The 20,068-nt window shown below is 41.6% G+C and overlaps 1 protein-coding gene across 2 annotated transcripts in view; it reads right to left on the bottom strand.

The window, feature by feature from the left end:
- LOC125448080 (glycerol-3-phosphate acyltransferase 1, mitochondrial-like) overlaps nt 1-20,068 on the bottom strand; it is a 66,040-nt gene that overhangs the window by 23,966 nt on the left and 22,006 nt on the right. The window contains exons 11-17 of one of the 2 annotated variants that reach the window (XM_059641120.1): nt 17,556-17,663; nt 16,923-17,008; nt 14,231-14,349; nt 8,555-8,625; nt 8,118-8,379; nt 7,423-7,571; nt 6,346-6,423 (exon numbers count right to left, since the gene is read on the bottom strand). In XM_059641120.1, coding sequence (XP_059497103.1) covers nt 6,346-6,423; nt 7,423-7,571; nt 8,118-8,379; nt 8,555-8,625; nt 14,231-14,349; nt 16,923-17,008; nt 17,556-17,663 — 873 coding nt within the window. The remainder of the gene's footprint in view (nt 1-6,345; nt 6,424-7,422; nt 7,572-8,117; nt 8,380-8,554; nt 8,626-14,230; nt 14,350-16,922; nt 17,009-17,555; nt 17,664-20,068) is intronic. The other variant, XM_059641121.1, reaches the window with a different exon arrangement.

Here is a 20,068-nt window from a genome sequence, read left to right as displayed (position 1 = left end):
TCATTCTAAACCCCAACTGACTGAAGCCAAGCCTGTTGTGTCTTTCATCACTGCAAAGAGTCAAGTGAACCTTCACTCAATTGATCCTGAAGCAATTATATCTTTCTTCAAGTAAGGAGACAAAATTTGTACACAGCACTTCAGATATGCTCTGACCAATGCACTGCACAATTTTGGTTCAACTTCCCTGCTTTGATATTCCCATTCTCCTTGCAAAAAACAAGGACATTTCGCACACCTTCCAAATCACTCGCCTTCCCTACATAGTATTTTAATGTGATTGGTGTACCAGACGTCCAGATCCCTCTACTTCATAAAGTTCTGCGATTTCTTTCAATTTAAATAGTGTTGTTCTTGACGATACATTCTGCCGAAATAGACAATTTCACACCTATATTGAGCACCATCTGCCAATATTTTGCCCTACCCAGAGACATTACTTCTTAAAATGTTGCAGCTGGCTGGTGAATAAACAATGGATCAGCATCTAAACTGCTACAGCCTGTTTCAACAACTTCCCTGGTGCACGATCTGAAGAGTCATTTATGTATGAGTCCAGATTGAGTCTTTTTCGGAGATGATTGTCAAGCATCATCCTTTAGCCAACATGACACTTCAACTTCCTACAATCACAATTGTCTATGTTCTTCACCCTCTTAAAACCTGACATCCAGAGGTCAATACACATTCCACACTGTTCATTCCATTCATTCACCATCAGATGAGTCCATGTAGTATTAAGCAAGGCAAAGTGGAATTTGCAGAAAAAAGTCATACAAACCAGCTGCTTCATGCCAGGATTAATGCTCTACAACACTCTCTCTCCCACCTCATACTCCTTATTCTCCGACATGCTTACCAAGCTTCCACATAAATGTTTCTGTGCTGTTTATCCCAACAGTTTCACAACCTAACCAATGAGTTCCTGATGGACGTCACTGGCAACTGTCACAATTATGGTCTTTAAATTTGGACTACTGGCTACTTTACGAGTGACAAATTACCTTCACTCGTTTGTCCTCAATAGGCTGTAGAGTGTCATTTCAACCAACTGATCCTGTGCACAAGAATACAAACTAACAATTTTCCTCGAACACTTCTGTACTCATTAGGGCTTGGATTAGCACCTGGGAGTATGATGTTACTGCTTTTACTGAGACTTGGTTGAGGGAAGGGCAAGATTGGCAACTAAATATCCCAGGATATAGATGCTTCAGGTGGGAAAGAGAGGGAGGTAAAATAGGTGGATAAGTTGCATTACTGATTAAACAGGATATCATAGTTGCGCTGAAGGAGGGCACTACGGACGACTCGAGCAGTGAGGCAATACGGGCAGAGCTCAGAAATAAGAAGGGTGTGGTAACAATGTTGGGGCTGTATTACAGGCCTCCCAACAGATAGCACGAGATAGAGATACAAATATATAGACAGGTTATGGAAAGATGTAGGAGCAACAGGGTGTTGGCAACGGGAGATTTTAATTTTCCCAACATTTACTTGGATTCACTTCGTATTAGGGGTTCAGAGGAGCAGAATTTGTAAGGAGCATCCAGGAGGGTTTTCTACAGCAGTAATGTAAATAGTCCAACTCGGGAAGGGGCCATACTGGACCTGGTGTTGGGGAAAGAGCCCAGCCAGGTGGTTGAAATTTCAAGAGGGGATTACTTTGGGAATAGTGATCACAATTCCGTAAGTTCGATAATACTGATGGACAAAGTCGAGAGTGGTCCGAAAGGAAGAGCGCTAAATTGGGGGAAGGCCAACTCAAGCAAAATTCGGCAGGAGCTGGGAAATGTGGATTGGGAGCAGCTGTTTGAGGGTAAATCCATATTTGATCTGTGGGAGGCCTTTAAAGAGAGGTTAATTAGAGTGCAGAACAGACATATCCCTGTGAAAATGAGGGATAGAAAGGGCAAGATTAGGGAACCATGGATGACAGGTGAAATTGTGAGGAGACTAGCAAAGAGGAAAAAGGAAGCATAGATAAGGTTTGGGCGACTGAAAACAGACAGAGCTTTGGAAGTATATCAGCAAAGTAGGACCAATGTGAAATGAATTAAGGGCACGAAAAGGGGTCATGTAATATCTTTAGCAAACAGGGTTAAGGAAAATCCCAAAGCCTTATATTCATACAGAAGGAGCAAGAGGGTAGCTAGAGAAAGGATTGGCCCACTCAAGGACTAAGGAAGGAAGTTATGCCAGGAGTCAAAGAAAATGAGTGGTATTGCATTGGTATTCACTGAGGACCAGGACATTGGGGGGGGTGGGGGAAGTACTGGGTATTCTGTAAGGCCCCAGAAATATCCGGATGGGATCTAACCCAGGTCACTGAGGGAAGTGAGACAGGAAATAGCTGGGGCCTTAACAGATATCTTTACAGCATCCTTGAGCACGGGTGAGATCCTGGAGGATGAGAGAATTGCTAATGTTGTCCCCTTGTTTAACAAGGTTAGCAAGGATAACCCAGGTAATTATAGACCGGTGAGCCAGATGTCAGTGGTGACAAAGCTACTGACGGATAGGATCTATTTACATGTGGAAGAAAATGGGCTTATTAGTGCTAGGCAGCATGGTTTTGTGCAGGGAAGGCCATGTCTTACCAACTTGATAGAATTCGTCGAGGAAGTGACAAAGTTGATAGATGAGGGAAGGGCTGTGGATGTCATATACATGGACTTCAGTAAGGCGTTTGATAAGGTTCCTCATGGTAGTCTGATGGAGAAAGTGAAGTCGCATGGGGTCCAGGGTGTACGAGCTAGATGGATAGAGAACTGGCTGAGAAACAGGAGACAGAAGGTTGTATTGGAAGGGAGTTTCTCAAAATGGAGAACTGCGACCAGTGGTGCTCCATAGGGATCTGTGTTGGAAACACTGTTGTTTGTGATATACATAAACCATCTGGAGGAAGGTATAAATGGTCTGAGTAGCAAGTTTGCAGATGACACTGAGATTGGTGGAGTAGCAGATATTGAAGAAGTGGACTGTTGGAGAATACAGGAGAATATGTATAGATTGCTGAGCGGAGAAATGGCAGATGGAGTTCAATCCAGGCAAACGAGAGGTCATGCATTTGGAAGATCCTATTTAAGAGCGAACTATATGGTAAATGGAAAAGCCCTGGGGAAAATTGATATGCAGAGAGGTCTGTGTGTTGAGATCCATTGTACCCTGAAGGAGGTAACGCAGCTTGATACAGTGGTCAAGACGGCAGATAGCATGCTTTCATTCATCGGATGGGGTATTGAGTACAAGAGTTGGCAGGTCATGTTACGGTTGAATCAGACTTTGGTTCAACCACATCTGAAATACTGTGTACAGTTCTGGTCACTACATTACCAAAAGGATGTCGATGCTTTTGAGGGGATGCAGAGGAGGTTCACCAGGATGTTGCCTGGTATGGAAGGCGCTAGCTATGAAGACAGATTGAGTCAATTAAAATTATTTACATTAGAAAGATGGAGGTTGAGGGCAGGACCTGATTAAGGTGTACAAAATCATGAGGGATATAGACAGGGTGGATAGCAAGAAGCTTTTTCTCCCCCAATGTGAGGGGGGGGGGGTCAATTACTGGGGTCAAGATTTCAAGGTGAGAGGGGAAAAGTTTCAGGGAGATATGCGTGGAAAGTTCTTTATGCAGAGGGTGGTGGGTGCCTGGAACGTGTTGCCAGCGGAGGTGGAAGAGGCAGGCACGATTGCGTCATTTAAAATGTATCTAGACAGATACATGAATGGGCAGAGAGCAGAAGGATACAGATCCTTGGAAAATAGCCCCCAAATTTAGATGGAGGATCTGGATCGGCGCAGACTTGGAGGGCCGAAGGGCCTGTTCCTGTGCTCTAATTTTCTTGGTTCTTTGCTCTTTTTGAATGGCACAAAATGGCCGACAAGACAGAAACACCTGCTCCAACATTTAAGTGAAAGACATCGGTACCTTTGGACACAGTTACTCCAAGATGAACGGGAAGCAAACAGCCAGAGACAATTCAATAAGATGATGTTAACGGGCAGACACAAGTTAAATTATGACAAGTGATGATTCCAGCTTCATTAATAAAAGGATAGTGTCCCATTTGGTGAACAGCGTCAGTTGGAACAAGGGGTGTAAACCTCAATCCATGAGACAGTCAGCCTAACATATCATACAGTTAATGCTGATTTGAGTTATCAATTGTTTCTATGAAGTTATTCAAAATATTAATAGGTTCTCATTAAAGATCCTTCAGGTAATCTTTAGAGCGGCACGGTGACTCAGTGGTTAGCACTGCTGGCTCACGGTGCCAGGGACCCAGGTTTGGTTCCACCCTTGGAGAATTTTGTGTGGAGTTTGCACATTCTCCCTGTGGATTTTCTGCGTGGGTTTCCTCCGACAGTCCAAAATGTGCAGGCTAGGCAGATTGGCCTTGCTAAAATGCCCATAGTCATCAGGGATGTGTAGATTAGGTGGGTTATAGGGGTATTGCTGTGGGTGGGATGCTCTGTGGGTTGGTGTGGACTTGTTGGGCGAAGGTCCTGATTCCACACTACTGGGATTCTATGATGATTCTATGACGATAATCACACAGATTGATTTCAATGTAATTATGGATGCACATATATAACCCAAATGTTTTGTAGAAGCATTAGGGGAAGACATTCAAACATAGTTGTGAAAGTTACTTCGTCTCAGGAAGTGCTTTCCTTATCTGTAAAAAGATGTCTGACACGTCCTGTACGAAATAGATTGTTGTATTATAAAGTTAGTACAGCTACGTCTACTGTTAGCACTCTAACTAACGAGTTGCAAACAATCTAACAGTAGACATAGCTGTAAAGCTTTACATATAAGTAACTTTGTCGTAGAAATTCATATGATGTGTTTTATAGCAATTAGTAAAAGTCAACTGTCTTGAGTTTTTTTTAATCTATAATTTGGAAACTTGGAAAATATGAGGAGTGACAGAGTTTGATACATATAGCAAAGGAATACAAGGGGCAACAAGATTCAAACAGTCCTTAGAGATGAGCAAGTATGGAACATGTCCAAAGGAGTATAGCCAGTAAGTTTGGAATGCAAATTAAAAGGATGCACAGAAAGATCCCAAGGTTCGAGATTACAATGTCTCTTAGACACCATTGGATCATGAGAATCTGCAGCTGTCCAAAGGAGTGCACATCACTGATTAGGTGTTTCAGAGGATTGGATGCGTAGAATAAGGCAAAGGACAGTGACCACACTGTATATGATTAATGAAACACAAGAGGTCTAAAAATGTATTTCACTATGAAAATCAGACTGTGTCAATGAACGCTACAATTTTCGCTACAAGTATTGATCTTAAACTAATTCAGATCTGGATTTAGATTCAGTCAATCTCTCAATGATAAGAGTCCACATTCCCAATCTCTGAAGTAGAAGATGACAGACCATCATTTCTCGCGAACATTCAAAGCAGTTCACATACAAAACAAAAAAAAGTACAAAGAATTGCAGATGCTGGAAGTCTGAAACAAAAGCAGTAGTTGCTGGAGAAACTCAGCAGGCCTGGCAACACGTGTGGACCCTTGTTCAGAGAAACTGAGTTTCTCCACAATTTCTGTTTTGATTTCAAACGTCACAATTTTTTAAAAAAAAATCTGCACAGAAACTGTGGGATCATTTAACTGTTAGAGCACAGGAAGAAGCTGTTTGGTCCATCATATCTGTGGTGGAACTCTGCAAGAACAACTCAACTAGTCATACTTGCTCACCACCCTACAATTACTTCTCTTCGCAGATAATTATCCGATTCTTTTTTGAACTGTTATATAACTTTGCCTCCACTGTACTTAAAAATAGTGCATCGCAGATTCTAACCAAACTGTATCAAAATGTTTTACTGAAATGTGTTGAGAACACTCACCTTTCCATCCCTGAACCAGAAAGAACATTGTCAACTTATCTCTTCTGTCCAGAAGGCTCATGACTCCCAACAACTTGACAAAATCTCCACTCAATCTTCTTTCCTTGAAGCAAGTTCTTCATCTCTACAACCATTCTCAAGAAACATCCTGCATAAGTGGCACATGCTGCCACATACTTCATGAAATGTGGTGCCCAGAACTGGGCACAACAATCTTGAGGTCAAACTCATGTTCTGAATATACTCATTACTCTACAACTCTGTCGATAAAGGTCAAGATCCCAAATGTTTTGTGAATCATTTTGTCAATCTAATTGCTCTGGGTTTACGATCTGGATAATCTCAGGAATACCCTTTCACATTGCTGTTTACAACCGTAGAATCCATATTTCCAATGATGACTGAAACAAAACAATAACTCCCACAAACCACCCACTTATCAGAACCACCAGAAAAATGATCGTACCTCCTCCATGATAAGAATCTCACAATACATCAGCTTGTCCACTGCTTCCTGTGAAAACTGGTACACTGATCGGCAGGGCTGCAGGAGATTCAAGTAAAGTACAGATTGTTGTGGTGGAAAATGAGGAATCAACTGAAAATAAATGTTGTTTTTAACAGAAATCTTTCAGGCACAGGAAAAGACGACGATGCTGAATAAGACCACTCTATAGACTCAATGATTTAATGTACTGCATAAATTCAAACTGAAAAATGTACCAAGTTGCTTTATGTAACAAATAAGAAATGAATGCTCAGCCAATGAGGTATTATAAGGGGTGCCTAAAAACTGAGTCAAATAATAGAGGCTTGGGGGTGGGGGGCACAAAGAATTAAGCTATGTAGAGGTGCACAAACATCATTTTCGAATTTAACACCAAAACTTCTCAAAGCATGGCCACCAATTGTGTGGTCTTTTTTCTTAAAGTATCTGGACAGAGCATTACATTCATCGTGTCCATTGTTTCAATCACATCACTGCTTGCTCAGCTTTGTCAGACACAAATGTCCATTAAAAAATTTATGCTGGCTACTTTCAATTGTATTCATTTGCAGGGTGACTCTGGGTTCAGCATGGAACTCAGCAACGGCGAGGTGGATCCAGTTGCAACTAAGAGTGGTGACTGCTCCAATTAGTGGGTCCGGTGCAGACGATGGCGAGGTAGATTTTATTTGGGGGGGGGGGGTGGGATTAGTAGTCAGTGGGTGGATGTGCGTGTATGCGTGCACGTGTGCGTGTGTATGTATACAAGGGTCACTGATGAGCCAGCTCAAGACTCATGGTGGAGGCAACAAAATGAAGATAGATTCGTTTTCAGTGCAATCTTTTTACTCTTATTATCCTGGACTATTCAAAATGGCACCAGACTATGGCAACATTTGAAACCTTTTGCTGTATTTAATACTCTAAAATGCAAGCGACAATAAACCATTCAATTCAATATGGTTGACTCTTTTCAATTCCCTAACTTAAAACCACTCCATTCCTTAGCAACATCTTCTGTTTTAATGTTTGAATAGAAACTGGTACTGTTCTTACTGGTAGAAGCAGTGTCTCAGTGGTCAGTAAGTGACACAGCTGAACAGTTTTACAGATAAGTTCCTCTTGGCTGATTGCAACCTCTGCATTGGAGTCCCAGTCCACCATGTTTTTAGCCACTTCCCTTAAAATTGAATTTAAAGCGCAGGCTGAAAGAGAAGAGATAATAGTTTTAAAATGGGAACAGCCCACAGTAATACACCGCATATGCTCATTACTGTCGCGCACACTTGGGCCTTCTTGAGTGCCATCACACCACCTCTGTAATCAGACAGGTGGGAATTGTTTGCTGTTCTGAAGCATGGACAGCATCAAGTTTTACTCCTTTCCTTGATAGAAACTCCTCATACCAACACAATACACAATCAGCAACATTATCTAACAGCAAGTAATAAATACAGCTGAAGAGGACAAAGTTGTTACTGAACTTTAAAATGATACATCTATGGGCATTTTTCTTATCTGATCATTTGCACACAGACTCAGAGTAGAATAAATGGAGAAAACAGAGCAGAAATAAATACTGGAGTTGCACAACACAATGATGAGCACCAGAGTGACAGAAGTAATGTTAAAGGAGTACAACCACTTGTCATGGAATGGAGGTTCTCACCCAAAAATATACTCCATTCTTTAACAAATGTGCATTTCCTTTTTTTCTATTTTCCTCAATACAGAGATGATTTGCCACTTACCAGCTACGGCCTCACCGATAAAGACAGGCAGAATAGAATTACTGTAAAAACTAAGCTTCTCCACAGCTTTCCTGTTTATTTTTGGTATCACAATTAGATTGTTCAGCGGACAGCTCCTCAGTATTACACATTCTCTCAGCAAGAAAAGGGCATGCAGCACAATATCTAGCAGCTTCCCTGAAAATCCCACATCAAAATGTCGTGCGAGAACCTCATTCATTAACCAACAGAAATCCTTTGCCAATGTGCTAAGCAGTATGCCCTGGAGAAAGATTGGATTAAAAATGTTAATAGCTAATATACGTTGTTCATTTCAGTTGTCAACAGAATTGCTCAATTTTCAGCAATCTTCTAAAAATATTCAATAAGTAGACATTTTCACGATTAGAGCACTCATTACAACTCAAATTAAGTTACCAATCACAGACACACCCTACCTGTTGATGCTTGTGAAACAGAAGGCAGGCCATGATGGTGGTCGACATAACTGCCGAGCAACAAGAAGCAGCTATCAGAAAGTAAGAGTAGATATTAGTCACCACAAATTGAAGTCCTCAGTGACAAGTGCTCTCCACTGGTTATCTCACAGCATCTTATCATGTGAAGAAGGCATTCTATTCATCTTGAGCGTGGAAGATCTGATCAAATTAATCCACTACACCATCATTTTCTTAAAAATATCACAGATTAGCCCTCTTCAAGAACATGTCCAATTTTGCTGACAGTTGATGGAACTGGTTTCAAGTAGTGCAGTCCAAGAAGGCATAGAACGGGGACAATCGAAATGTGGAGCTGTGCTTAAGGAACAGACATTGTGTGTTCTTGATAGATATGTCCCTGTCGTGTAGGGAGGAAGTGATAAGGTAAGGTAACCGTGGGTTTACTAAAGCAATTGTATCTCTTGTTAAGTGGAAAAGGGAGGCTTATGTGACGTTGAGATGAGATGGTTCAGATGAAGTGATGAAGAGTTACAGATTAGCTAGGAAGGATTTAAAGAGAGAGTTAAGAAGAGCAAGGGAGGGGACATGAGCAGGTAGAATAAAGGAAAACCCTAAAGCTTTCTATAGCTACGTGAGGAATAAGAGGATGACTAGGGCAGGAATAGGGCCAGTCAAAGACAAAAGTGGGAAGTTCTGTGTGGACCCTGTGGAGATCGGAGAGGTGCTAAATGAATATTTCTCATCTGTTTTCACTCAGGAAAAGGAGAATATTGTAGAGGAGAAGACTGAGTTACGGGCTACTAGAATTGAAAGGACTAATGTTAGTAAGGAGGTGGTGTTATCAATTCTAGAAGGTGTGAAGGTAGATAAATCCCATGAGCCAGATGGGATTGTTCCGAGGATTCTCTGGGACACTAGGGAGGAGATAGCAGAGCCTTTGACCTTGATCTTTGAGTCCTCATTGTCTACAGGTTTAGTATCTGAGGACTAGAGGACTGCAAACGTTGAGCCCTTGTTCAAGAAGGGCAGTAGAGATGACCCAGGAAATTATAGACCAGTGAGCCTTACGTCTGTTGTAGGAAGAGTTTTGGAAAGGATTATAAGAGATAGGATTTATAATCATCGAGCAAGCAACAATTTGATTGGAGATAGTCAACATGGATTCGTCAAGGGCAGGTCGTGTCTCACAAACCTCACTGAGTTTTTTGAGGTGGTGACCAAGCATGTGGATGAGGGGAGGGCAGTTGACATGATGTACATGGACTTCTGTAAAGCCTTTGATAAGGTTCCACATGGTAGGCTATTGGAGAAAATACGGAGGCATGAGATCGAGGGAGATTTAGCAGTTTGGACTAGAAACTGGCTTTCTGTAAGAAGGCAACGAGTGGTTGTTGATAGAAAATATTCCGCCTGGAGTCCACTTACTAGTGGTGTGCCTCAAGGATCTGTTTTGGGACCACTGCTGTTTGTCATTTTTATAAATGACTTGGACATAGGCATAGGTGGATGGGTTAGTAAGTTTGCAGATGACACTAAAGTCGGTGGAGTGGTGGACAGTGTGGAAGAATGTTGCAGGTTGCAGGGAGACTTGGATAAACTGCAGAATTGGGCTGAAATGTGGCAAATGGAGTTCAATGTGGATAAATGTGAGGTGGTTCACTTTGTGAAGAATAATAAGAAGGCAGAATACTGGGTCAATGGAAAGATTCTTGGTAATGTGGATGTGCAGAGGGATCTTGGTGTCCATGTACATAGATCCTCGAGAGTTGCCACCCAGTTTGATAATGCTGTTAAGAAGGCTTACAGTGTTAGATCTTACTGGACAGGGATTGCGTTCCAGAGCCAGGATGTCATGCAGCAACTGTACAAAATGCTAGTGTGGCCTCACTTGGAATATTGCGTACAGTTCTGGCCGCCTCATTACGGGGAGCACGTGGAAGCATCAGAGAAGGTGCAGAGGAGATTTACCAGGATGTTGCCTGGTTTGGAGCGAAGGTCTTATAAAGAAAGGCTGAGGGACTTGGGTCTGTTCTCATTGGAGAGAAGCAAGCAAAGAGGGGATTTAATAGATACATGGAAGATGATCACAGGATTAGATAGGGTGGACAGTAAGAATCTTTTTCCGAGGATGATGACGTCAGCTTATACGAGGGGCCATAGCTACAAATTGAGGGGCGATAGATTTAAGACAGATGTCAGAGGCCGGTTCTTTACTGAGTGGTAAGGGCGTGGAATGCCCTGCCTGCCAATGTAGTTAACTCAGCCACACTAGGGGCATTTAAACAGTCCTTGGATAAGCACATGGATGATGATGGGATAGTGTAGGGGGATGGGCTTAGATTAGTTCACAGGTCAGCGCAACATCGAGGGCCGAAAGGCCTGTTTTGTGCTGTATTGTTCTGTGTGAACCATATTGTTTGACAAACTATTAATATCCCCTTAACCTTTTCTGTTCCTGGCTGTTCCAATTTCATCACCTAGCCGAAGTTTCTCAGTCATGGCAGAGACCAATAACCTTTCTCTGACTCTATCCAAGGCAGTCAAATACTTTTTCATTTATTTTCCTTCATTCAGGGCATGTGGGCTTTTCTGGCAGGGCCAGCATTTCATGCTCAAACGCAACAGCACTTTAAAAGGTCATGTGAACTGCCTTCTTGAAAAGCTACAGTCCATATGGTGTCAGTACACCCACAATGCTGTTTGAAAGGGAGTTCCAAGATTTGACTCAGCAACAATGGAGGAGCAAGAATGTACTTCCAAATCAATACAGTGACTGGTTTGGGTTGGAAATTGCAGGTGGCAGTGTTCCCAAGGATTTACCGCCTTAAGTTCTTCTCGATGGTAAATGTTTTGGCTTTGCAAAGTGTGGTCTAAAAATTTTGGTGCATTTCTGCAGGCCAACGTGCATGACAAACACTGGAGCTACTATGTGTCAGTGGTTGAGGGAGTGCCAATCAAGCAGGCTGCTTTGTGTCAAGCTGCCTGAGTGTTGTTGGAGCATCGTAAATGGTGGACTGGCTTTGGAGAATCAGGGATTAATTACTCGTCGCAAGATTCTGAACTTCTGGCCTGCTCTTCTTGCCACACAGTACTTATACAGTTAGTTGAATTCAGTTTCTGGTCAATGGTAACCGCCACCATCTTGTTAGTGAAGAATTCAGCCATGGTATTGCTCTTCAATATCATGGTCAATGGTTACGATTCTCTCTGCCTGGAAATGGCTACTACCTGGCACCCCTGTGTGGCACAAACATAACTTGGCACTTACCAGCCAAAGCCTCGTTAACCTCCAGGCTGTTTCTTGATATCACATGGAATCAAATGAATTGGCTCAAGGCTAGTATTTGTGATATTGGGAATCACCAGAGAAAAGTTTGAGGTGGATCATCCACTTAACACACCTAACTGAAGACTGTTGCAAATGCTTCAGCATTATCTTTTGCACTGATATGTGTGGCTGCCTCATCATTGAAGATGGGGATATTTATGGAGCCTCCTCCTCCAGTGATTTAATTAATTGCTCAGCACCATTCATGACTACGTCAAGTAGAACTGCCGACCCTGTGATCTCATCTGTTGATTATGGTATTGCTTAACCCTCTGCATTGCAATAGGCTGATCCCCTATTTGATTGGAGAGATAGCAGAGATGGATGGCATGTGACAAAATGGGAGCTATGCTGAGCCATGGTGTTGCAGATTATGTTGAAGTTTAGTGCTATTGCTGATGCTGGCCCACAGTGCCTTATGGATACCTAGTCTGGAATTGTTAAATTTGTTTGAAATTTAACGCCCTTAACACACTGATAGCATGACAAAGTCAAATAAGTTTCCCCTCTTGTTGGTTCCCTCATCATCTGCCACAAACCTACTTCAGAAGCCATGTCATTCAGGACTTGACCAGCTCCAACAGCAGTACTGGTGATGAGCCATCCTTGGTGATGCTCAGTGAGTCCCCATTCTAAGTACAGTCTACACCCTTGGCAGCTAAGTGCTTGCTCCAAGTGATGTTCAACATGAAACACATATTCGCCAGCTGAAAGGGGGCAGTACTACAGCAGAACGCCTGCCCATGTCTGACCTGGTGCCATGGAGACTTCATGGGTTCAGAGACAACATCCAAGACTCCTGAGTCAACTCATTCCTAACAATCTGCCACTGTGCCACTAACTTTACTGGGTCTGTCCTACTAATGGAACTGAATGTACCCAGAGATGGTAATGGTGACGGCTAGAGCATGACATGGTCTGGTTCTATGCCCAGTTCAATGGCAGGTTTCAGTGCATTTTTGAACTCTTCCACGATTTGACAGAATTGAAAGATTTGATCAACTATTTCTGAGGCATTTCAGAGTTAACCATATCACTAAATGCCTGGAGTCACATATGGGCCAGACGGCCTGAGGATGACAGATTTCTTTCCCTCAAGGATATTATTGCACTTGACAACGGTTGGATAGTTATCATTACCTTCAAATCAGATTTTTGAATTCAAATTCTAATTGGGTCTGCATAAAATTAGAATGCAGTTTCTGAGTGCATTACCTCCGTGCCTCTAGATTACTGATCCAGCAACAAATACAAAGCGCTTTTGCCTCCCCCTTTACTTTATGGAGTGCAGCAGTTAGAATGACGGGAGACATATAGAAGGTTCTGCCTGACTTTCAGTTTTTTGTACTTATTGCTCTTATTTACAAATTTAAGCTAGAGACTGCTGTCATAAGTCTCCAGCTTCAAATAATCAAGATTTGGCAAAAACAAACAGTTACACCGCCTTCTTTTCAAGAACACATTTTTTCCAAGCAGCCAAAGGTTTCAAAGGGGCAAAATTGAAGTCTATTTTGTCCTAACCAGGAATCAAAAATGCACACAGTATTCCACAGCAAACTCTGCTGGATCCTAATGAACACTTTCATGTTATTTCTGTGTTTTAAAACTTCGAACTGATGAGGTTCCATAAGTGATCAACATACAAGTCCACAATTCACCAGAAGTGATTTATTTGGAATTATAGGCTACTCGACTCAAGATTTCAAGAGTTGCACAAAATGGGACAAAAAAAGACAAAGAGCTTTCAAATGAAAATAATTCAGGATTCCTTCTAATTGGAGCTTGTAGTACCAGTTTCAATGCAGTTTTATAACCTGAACAAGACCGAGAGGATTTAATCACAGGTCAGAATAAATAGAAAAATTTCCAGCTTTCGCAACTGAGACTAAGAGCTCTTGGAGAGTCAGGGTCACTTTCTGGATTCATTTCATATTGGTTTAATCAGCTCAGGAGGTTCAAGTTTTAAACAATGATACCAGTATTGTTCATCTGCCTTTCCCAAGTGACTCCCACTGATCTTGACACATGAGATATTAACTAGATGAGAAGATTAAGAGGTAGGATGCTTCAGCCAGTCACATCTAGTTGCAAACTCGTGCAGTCAAGAGTCCTGCAGCCTTCCCCCCCAGGTTCTGGTTAAATGAGACTGCTATTTCCCATTGGCAGAATTACATTTTCTTTTCGGGCAAATGCTGATATTCACCAAACCTGACACCAAGGTGCAAGCAGAATTGAAATATTGCATGAAATAACTAAAGTAGAACAGATGGATTGCTAAAGAGACATGAAGAAATATAGCTCCCTGAATAGTATGTGTTGGTATTCATCAACGTCAGTTAACTTACTGTAAAGCATGTGTCTTCCCAGATCAGCAACCAGTGCTTGATGATGTTTGCTGAGTTGTGGCAACTCATCATTGTTCAGAAGCCAGTCCTGAGACTTCTCACAGTACACAGAATCGGTGCTGAAACATAATGCCTTATCTTAAAATGTAGAGGACATGTTAATGGCAAACAACAATTGTTGAACTTTTCCAGCAATTTGTTTGTTTCTGACTCACAGCATTTGCAGTTCTTTTGGTTTCTATCAGTTGTCTGAACAGCTATGTATTAAGTTTGAATTTCCATCTTTTCAGAAAACAATGAACAGGGAACCTATATGCATCAAAACTACCTGAAAGGTAATTCCTTGGAGTTTAAAATCATGATATTTGTAAATGAGAAACCACTGGAGGACAATGCTAACAGCATTTGAAATCTAATCTATATGCCAGTCTTAGCTGCCAGGCTCCCAACAATATTACCATGCATCATTCCAGAGTGTCAGAACGTTCCAGCAGAATATGGTCAGAACCAACAAGGTGCAGCTCTCCTGAGCAGATTGAAGGTGCAATGCTGGAGAGTTCAGGTATATTAAGGGATGAATTTTAGCGTATAATATCATGTTATCAGGTTGAATGTTATTTGCTGCACATTTTACATATATCCATTAAAGTATGGATTTCAATCGTGATTATGAAGCCATGGAGTGTCAGCCATAGTTCATCACTATCGTTCACAGCTTTAAATCAAATAGTTGCGGGATACATGAATAGAAAAGGTTTTGACGGAATTGGCCGATGCTCACACTTCATTGGAGTGCAGAGGGAGGGCTGTGATGCTAAAACTGCTGACTTTTGGATAGGATGTTAAACCACAATCCCATCATTGCTGTCAGGTTGTTATAAAAGATTCCATGACACAATCCTGATGAAGGGGAATTATCTTCAGTGCTCTCACCAATGTTGATTTCTCAATTAACATTAATGAACAAAAAGATAATCTGTTCATTATCACATTGCTGTTTGCAGAGCCAGCTGGGCAGAAATTGACAGTTACGGTTTCCTCCCTGCCAACACACTAACTATTATCCGAGATAACAAGGTGCAGAGCTGGATGAACACAGCAGAGCAAGCAGCATCAGAGGAGTAGGAAAGCTGATGTTTCAGGTCTAGGTCCTTCTTTAGAAATGGGAGAGGGGAAGGGGATTCTGAAATAAATAGGGAGAGAGGGGGATGCAGATGGAAGATGGAGAAAGGAGGCTATAGGTGGAGAGGAGACAGACAGGTCAAAGAGGCAGGAGTGGAGCCAGTAGAGGTGAGTGTAGGTGAGGAGTTTGGTTGGGGGGGGGGTGGGGTGAAGATAGGGCAGACATGTCAAGGGAGCAGGATGAGGCTGGTAAGTAGGAGATGGGGGTGGGGCTTGAGGTGGGAGGAAGGAAAGGTAAGGGAGGCAGGGACAAGCTGGACTGGTTTTGGGATGTGGTCAGGAGAGGGGAGATTGAGAGTTATCTTCAGTGCTTTCGTGAATGTTCATCTCTCAGTTAGCATTCCTGAACAAAAAGATGATCTGTTCATTATCACACTGCTGCTATTATCCAAATTCTTCACTGTCTGTAAATCGCTTTCAAACAGCCTGAGGTCACGAAAGCCACCATATAAGTGCAAGTTATTATTTCGGTTTTTTGAGCTAATCATATTTGAACTGAAAATTTATCTTAATCCTTTCTCCTGTGCCCTTTCTCTGGATGATTTTGTGTTTTTCCCTTTCAAATACCACATAAGAATCTCAAGTTACGATGGCCTAAACGCCTCAACATCCACCTATCATTGTCTGAACCATTCTCCTCCAATCTCCATCTTCCTTCTCTCTTGCAAGAATACTCCTCAATGTACACTTGAATTTTGTTGATCGTCAGAGCAACAGAAATAAGAATTTTGTGCAGTCAAAAGGTTTCTTAAATTTGAAAATCTCATATGCCACTGCCTGTCAACCACCACTTCTCCCCTGAAAACAACTCTCATGTTCAGCAGTCCAACAAACTTCCTTTCAAGTTTTTTTTCCTGAATGTAATGTTTCTCATTTTTCTGGAAATCCATTGTTACCAAAGTGAGCTATGAAGGGTCATATACAGGCGAGTACCCGAGGTTGTTACCTCAGATTAGAGGAGTGCAAAGCTAAAAGGCATAGATTTAAGTTGAGAAGGGAAAGATATGAAAGGGACCTCAGGGGCAACTTTTCCACAGAGGGTGGTGTGTGTGTCTAGAGCGAGCTTCAAGACAAAGTGGTGAAGGTTCATACAAATACAACATGTTAAAAAGCATCTGGATGGGTACGTGAAAAGGAAGGGATATGGGCCAAATGCTGACAAATGGGCCGAGGTTGATTTAGGCTATCTGGTTGACAAGGACGAGTTGGACTTAAGTGTGTGCTTCGGTGCTGTAGAACTATTTGACAAGCACTGAACTTAGCATCTTCTAGTCAAAGTTTGTACCACTGAGAATTAACTTACCCATTACGACGCACAGCACCTCTCAAGAACATTTTAAAAATGATGTTCTGATTTCATTTATTCTCTATGGTGAAGAACAGTTACCTCACTTGGAGGACCCAACAGAGTTAGAATATGGACATTCTGAGATATTGGCAGAGGTCACAAATATTATGGTCAACTGGGAGTCACTTCATGCTCAAATCACTCAATGTCTCTATTTCTCACCTGTATCCGAGCACGTACGGCAGTAAGATCTTCTGAAGCGGAATTGCAGAGGTACACAAATGAATTCCTTCATTCTCTATGTAATCCTAGGGCACAGAAAAACCCACATGAACCAGGCTCCTCAAAGAAATGCAAACTTATCTGTCACCCCATATTGAAAAGGTGAAGTGTTTCTTTTGTATCAGCTAGAACTTCTGGCTCTGGTCATGTTTTTGGTCATCTGACATCACATTTCCTTACATGGCTCACTGTCACAGTTTACTTGACAATACTTGAAAAATCTTCTGAAACATTTCATCATTTAAAGGCACCAAACAAATGCAGGTTCTTGTTGAATTGCAGGTTAAAAGCAACTTCAACCAATCTCGGCAGAGTACCAAACAGCCAAAAAGTTGCAAACACTTTTTTGGCGATAAGATATCCACACAATGCATCTCATCCAATGGTCTGCTCATAACTGTACAGGTTGTCGGAATTGTAACATACTTTGAAGTCTACAGTATTTCTCAATTGATACACATGCAACTGGATTATTCAAGGGAAATTCACATTCACTGCCTGCTTTTATTAATGGGCAATAACACTTAATATGCAATAACAAAGTGCTCCACCAGTGAAAAACCCACTGTATACCTTCAGAGAAACTGGTTGTCCAAAATCCACCCGGATGCAGCCGTATCTCTTCTGGAGGAATCTGAGCACCCAACGAATGGCTCCAAAAACACTAGTCTTTCCAGTTCCCTACATAAATTTACAACATTTAATGATGACATTCAAGTTACAAATACAGGGCCACAGAAGATCTAATGTGTCAGCATTCAAGATTCTGTGGTGATACTCTGGCTGTGTGGCAGTCAATGCCTTCATTGCTACAAACCAAACATTACAAAGTCTTCTTCGAACATCTCCTTGTCCTCTCATGAAGATGCTGCCAGTGAATTTCTCAGACCTCAGAAAGTTACCTTGTTCATCAAGCAATAAAGATTCTGGCATAAAGCCATTTTCATCAAGTGGAGCAACAAAAGTGGAGCAACAAAATAAGGATCTTGAGATTTTGTTGATCCCTTTTTATTCATCTGAGGACTTGTCACTTCCTCAGTCAAATGGAAGCTGTGTCCATAATTCTGTACAAATCTGATTCCATAATGCTAGGTTTTACAAGAGGATTGAGCTTTGGGACAGTGTCTATTGAAGGTAAAATGGGGCCGTGGTAAGTGTCATGTGATTTGCAATGATTTCTGCCCAACAAGTCTGCACAGCTTGGTCACTATGTGGGCTGCAGCACTCAGGGTGAGGGCACACCAAGACCAAAGTGTAAAACATTTACACTTGAAACAAAGAAAAAAAGACAACAGCGGCTGGGGACAGACTTCATGTTGCAGTTTATTTTTGGACACAAAGACAAAAGGGTTTCACAGGTCAATAAAATATTGTAGCTTGTGTGGTCAACAGGCAACAGGATCCTGTCTTTCTCTGAGCTACAAGACAGAATGCAGAAGGACAACACTCTAGTTGAACAGATGCATCCCATGACACTCATCTTTGAAGTTTTACCCTGGAAATGCCAAAATATAAATCATTGCAAAGATCTTACCTAGTAGTCAGTTCAGGAACTTTAAAAAACTAAGAGAAGGCCATTTCAATCGACATTCAATGCTACGACTCAGCAAATCATAAAGATGTAAACTACATTGGAAGCTGGTTGTGTCAACATGATGCGTGTGATTTTTTTTAAGGCAATCATGTGGAGTGTGTGCTCACAAGTATGTACATGGCATGTGGTTAACAGTCACACGAATACAGTAATGTGGGTGATCCATTCTATCGCTGCATCCTTCATAAGGGTGAGTCAACTTTCCCTTCGTTGAAACACCCGCAAATTTTGTTGTTTTTATTTCATTCTTTTATCAATTTTGGTTGAGAGCTGTAAACTGGGAATTATGAACTGACAGTAACATTTGGACTGTTGAAAAACAGAACAAACAAGTTTTTGTATATGTGGGACGTCAAATCTGGAGTCAATCGCAGGATGACCCCGAACAAAAGGTTCTGTAGATGCTTTTTCATTGAACAATGAAATTTAAACATAGCATGGTTGAACAATAATATTCAGGACCTTGGAACAAGTTCCAGCAAGTCTCAAAAAGACCTCATGCTCAAGTAAATGGCAGATGTTAACTGTAACTGGGATCTTGTGGGGACTCAGTCAGTTTGACGGAGAGAGACCAGAGTTTTGAACTCTGTTTTGGATGGTGTTTTTTGTTTGGCTATTGATGTTATAGCATGAAGATTTACAAGCTCCCTGGCTAGCTTCGCGTAATCAGCTACTAAATGTTCAAAGAATAGAAACTGAGTTTGACATATTACAGACTTCTTCTGAGTGAGCTGAAAAGATGGCCCTGATCTACATCTTTGGAAAATCAATCAAGAAACAATTATCTAACCCTGTGGAACAACCCATCATGAAAACCACCTCAGTAATCTGGCCAGTTTTGTTATTTTCTTTCATTTATCACTCCAATGTGCTTACTTGTCTGTCTTTTGTGTCAATGTGGCTGAAAACAAACATTAGTGAGTTTGAATTAGAGACATCAATACAATTACTTTTTTGTTTAATTTTTCTCTGCTGAAGTTACTGTCTGGTTAATAAATTGCAAACTCGAGTTGATTATTCAGTGTCGAGGATTAGTTACTCAAAAGTCTGGTGAGGAAACGTTGGGTCAATTGTGAGAGTCTTTGAAGGTTTTAATTTTCATGTTTTAGAAACAGGGTGAGAAAGGCTGATTTATTTTGGCTATCTTTCTTGATGTCGTAACACTTTCTGTTCAGTTGGTGCCACCAGAAGTCTTAAATCTTGAAAGATTGCGATTCCTTTAAGTCAGTTATTGGGAGTTCAAATATTTCTATTCCAAGTTTTTGTCTTTATAAGGATCATAACACAGGCGATTGGGGCAGGGGAAAGTAACCTCACTTTGCCATGTCCAATCCTTGCATAAAAGTAGGAATTACCCAGGTGCAGCCACACCAATTAATTGAACATTCCACGCCAATCAGCCCCACAGCGTCAGGCAGACAAAAAGTCAAAGCTGCCAAAAAAGATTAAGGAATCTCAGGTCCAGCAATGGGCAATGTTTAACACAGGTAGG

The sequence above is a fragment of the Stegostoma tigrinum genome, chromosome 40 (genome assembly GCF_030684315.1).
Source record: "Stegostoma tigrinum isolate sSteTig4 chromosome 40, sSteTig4.hap1, whole genome shotgun sequence".
Classification (NCBI taxonomy): Eukaryota; Metazoa; Chordata; class Chondrichthyes; order Orectolobiformes; family Stegostomatidae; genus Stegostoma; species Stegostoma tigrinum.
This window is presented reverse-complemented; position numbering and strand designations above follow the sequence as displayed.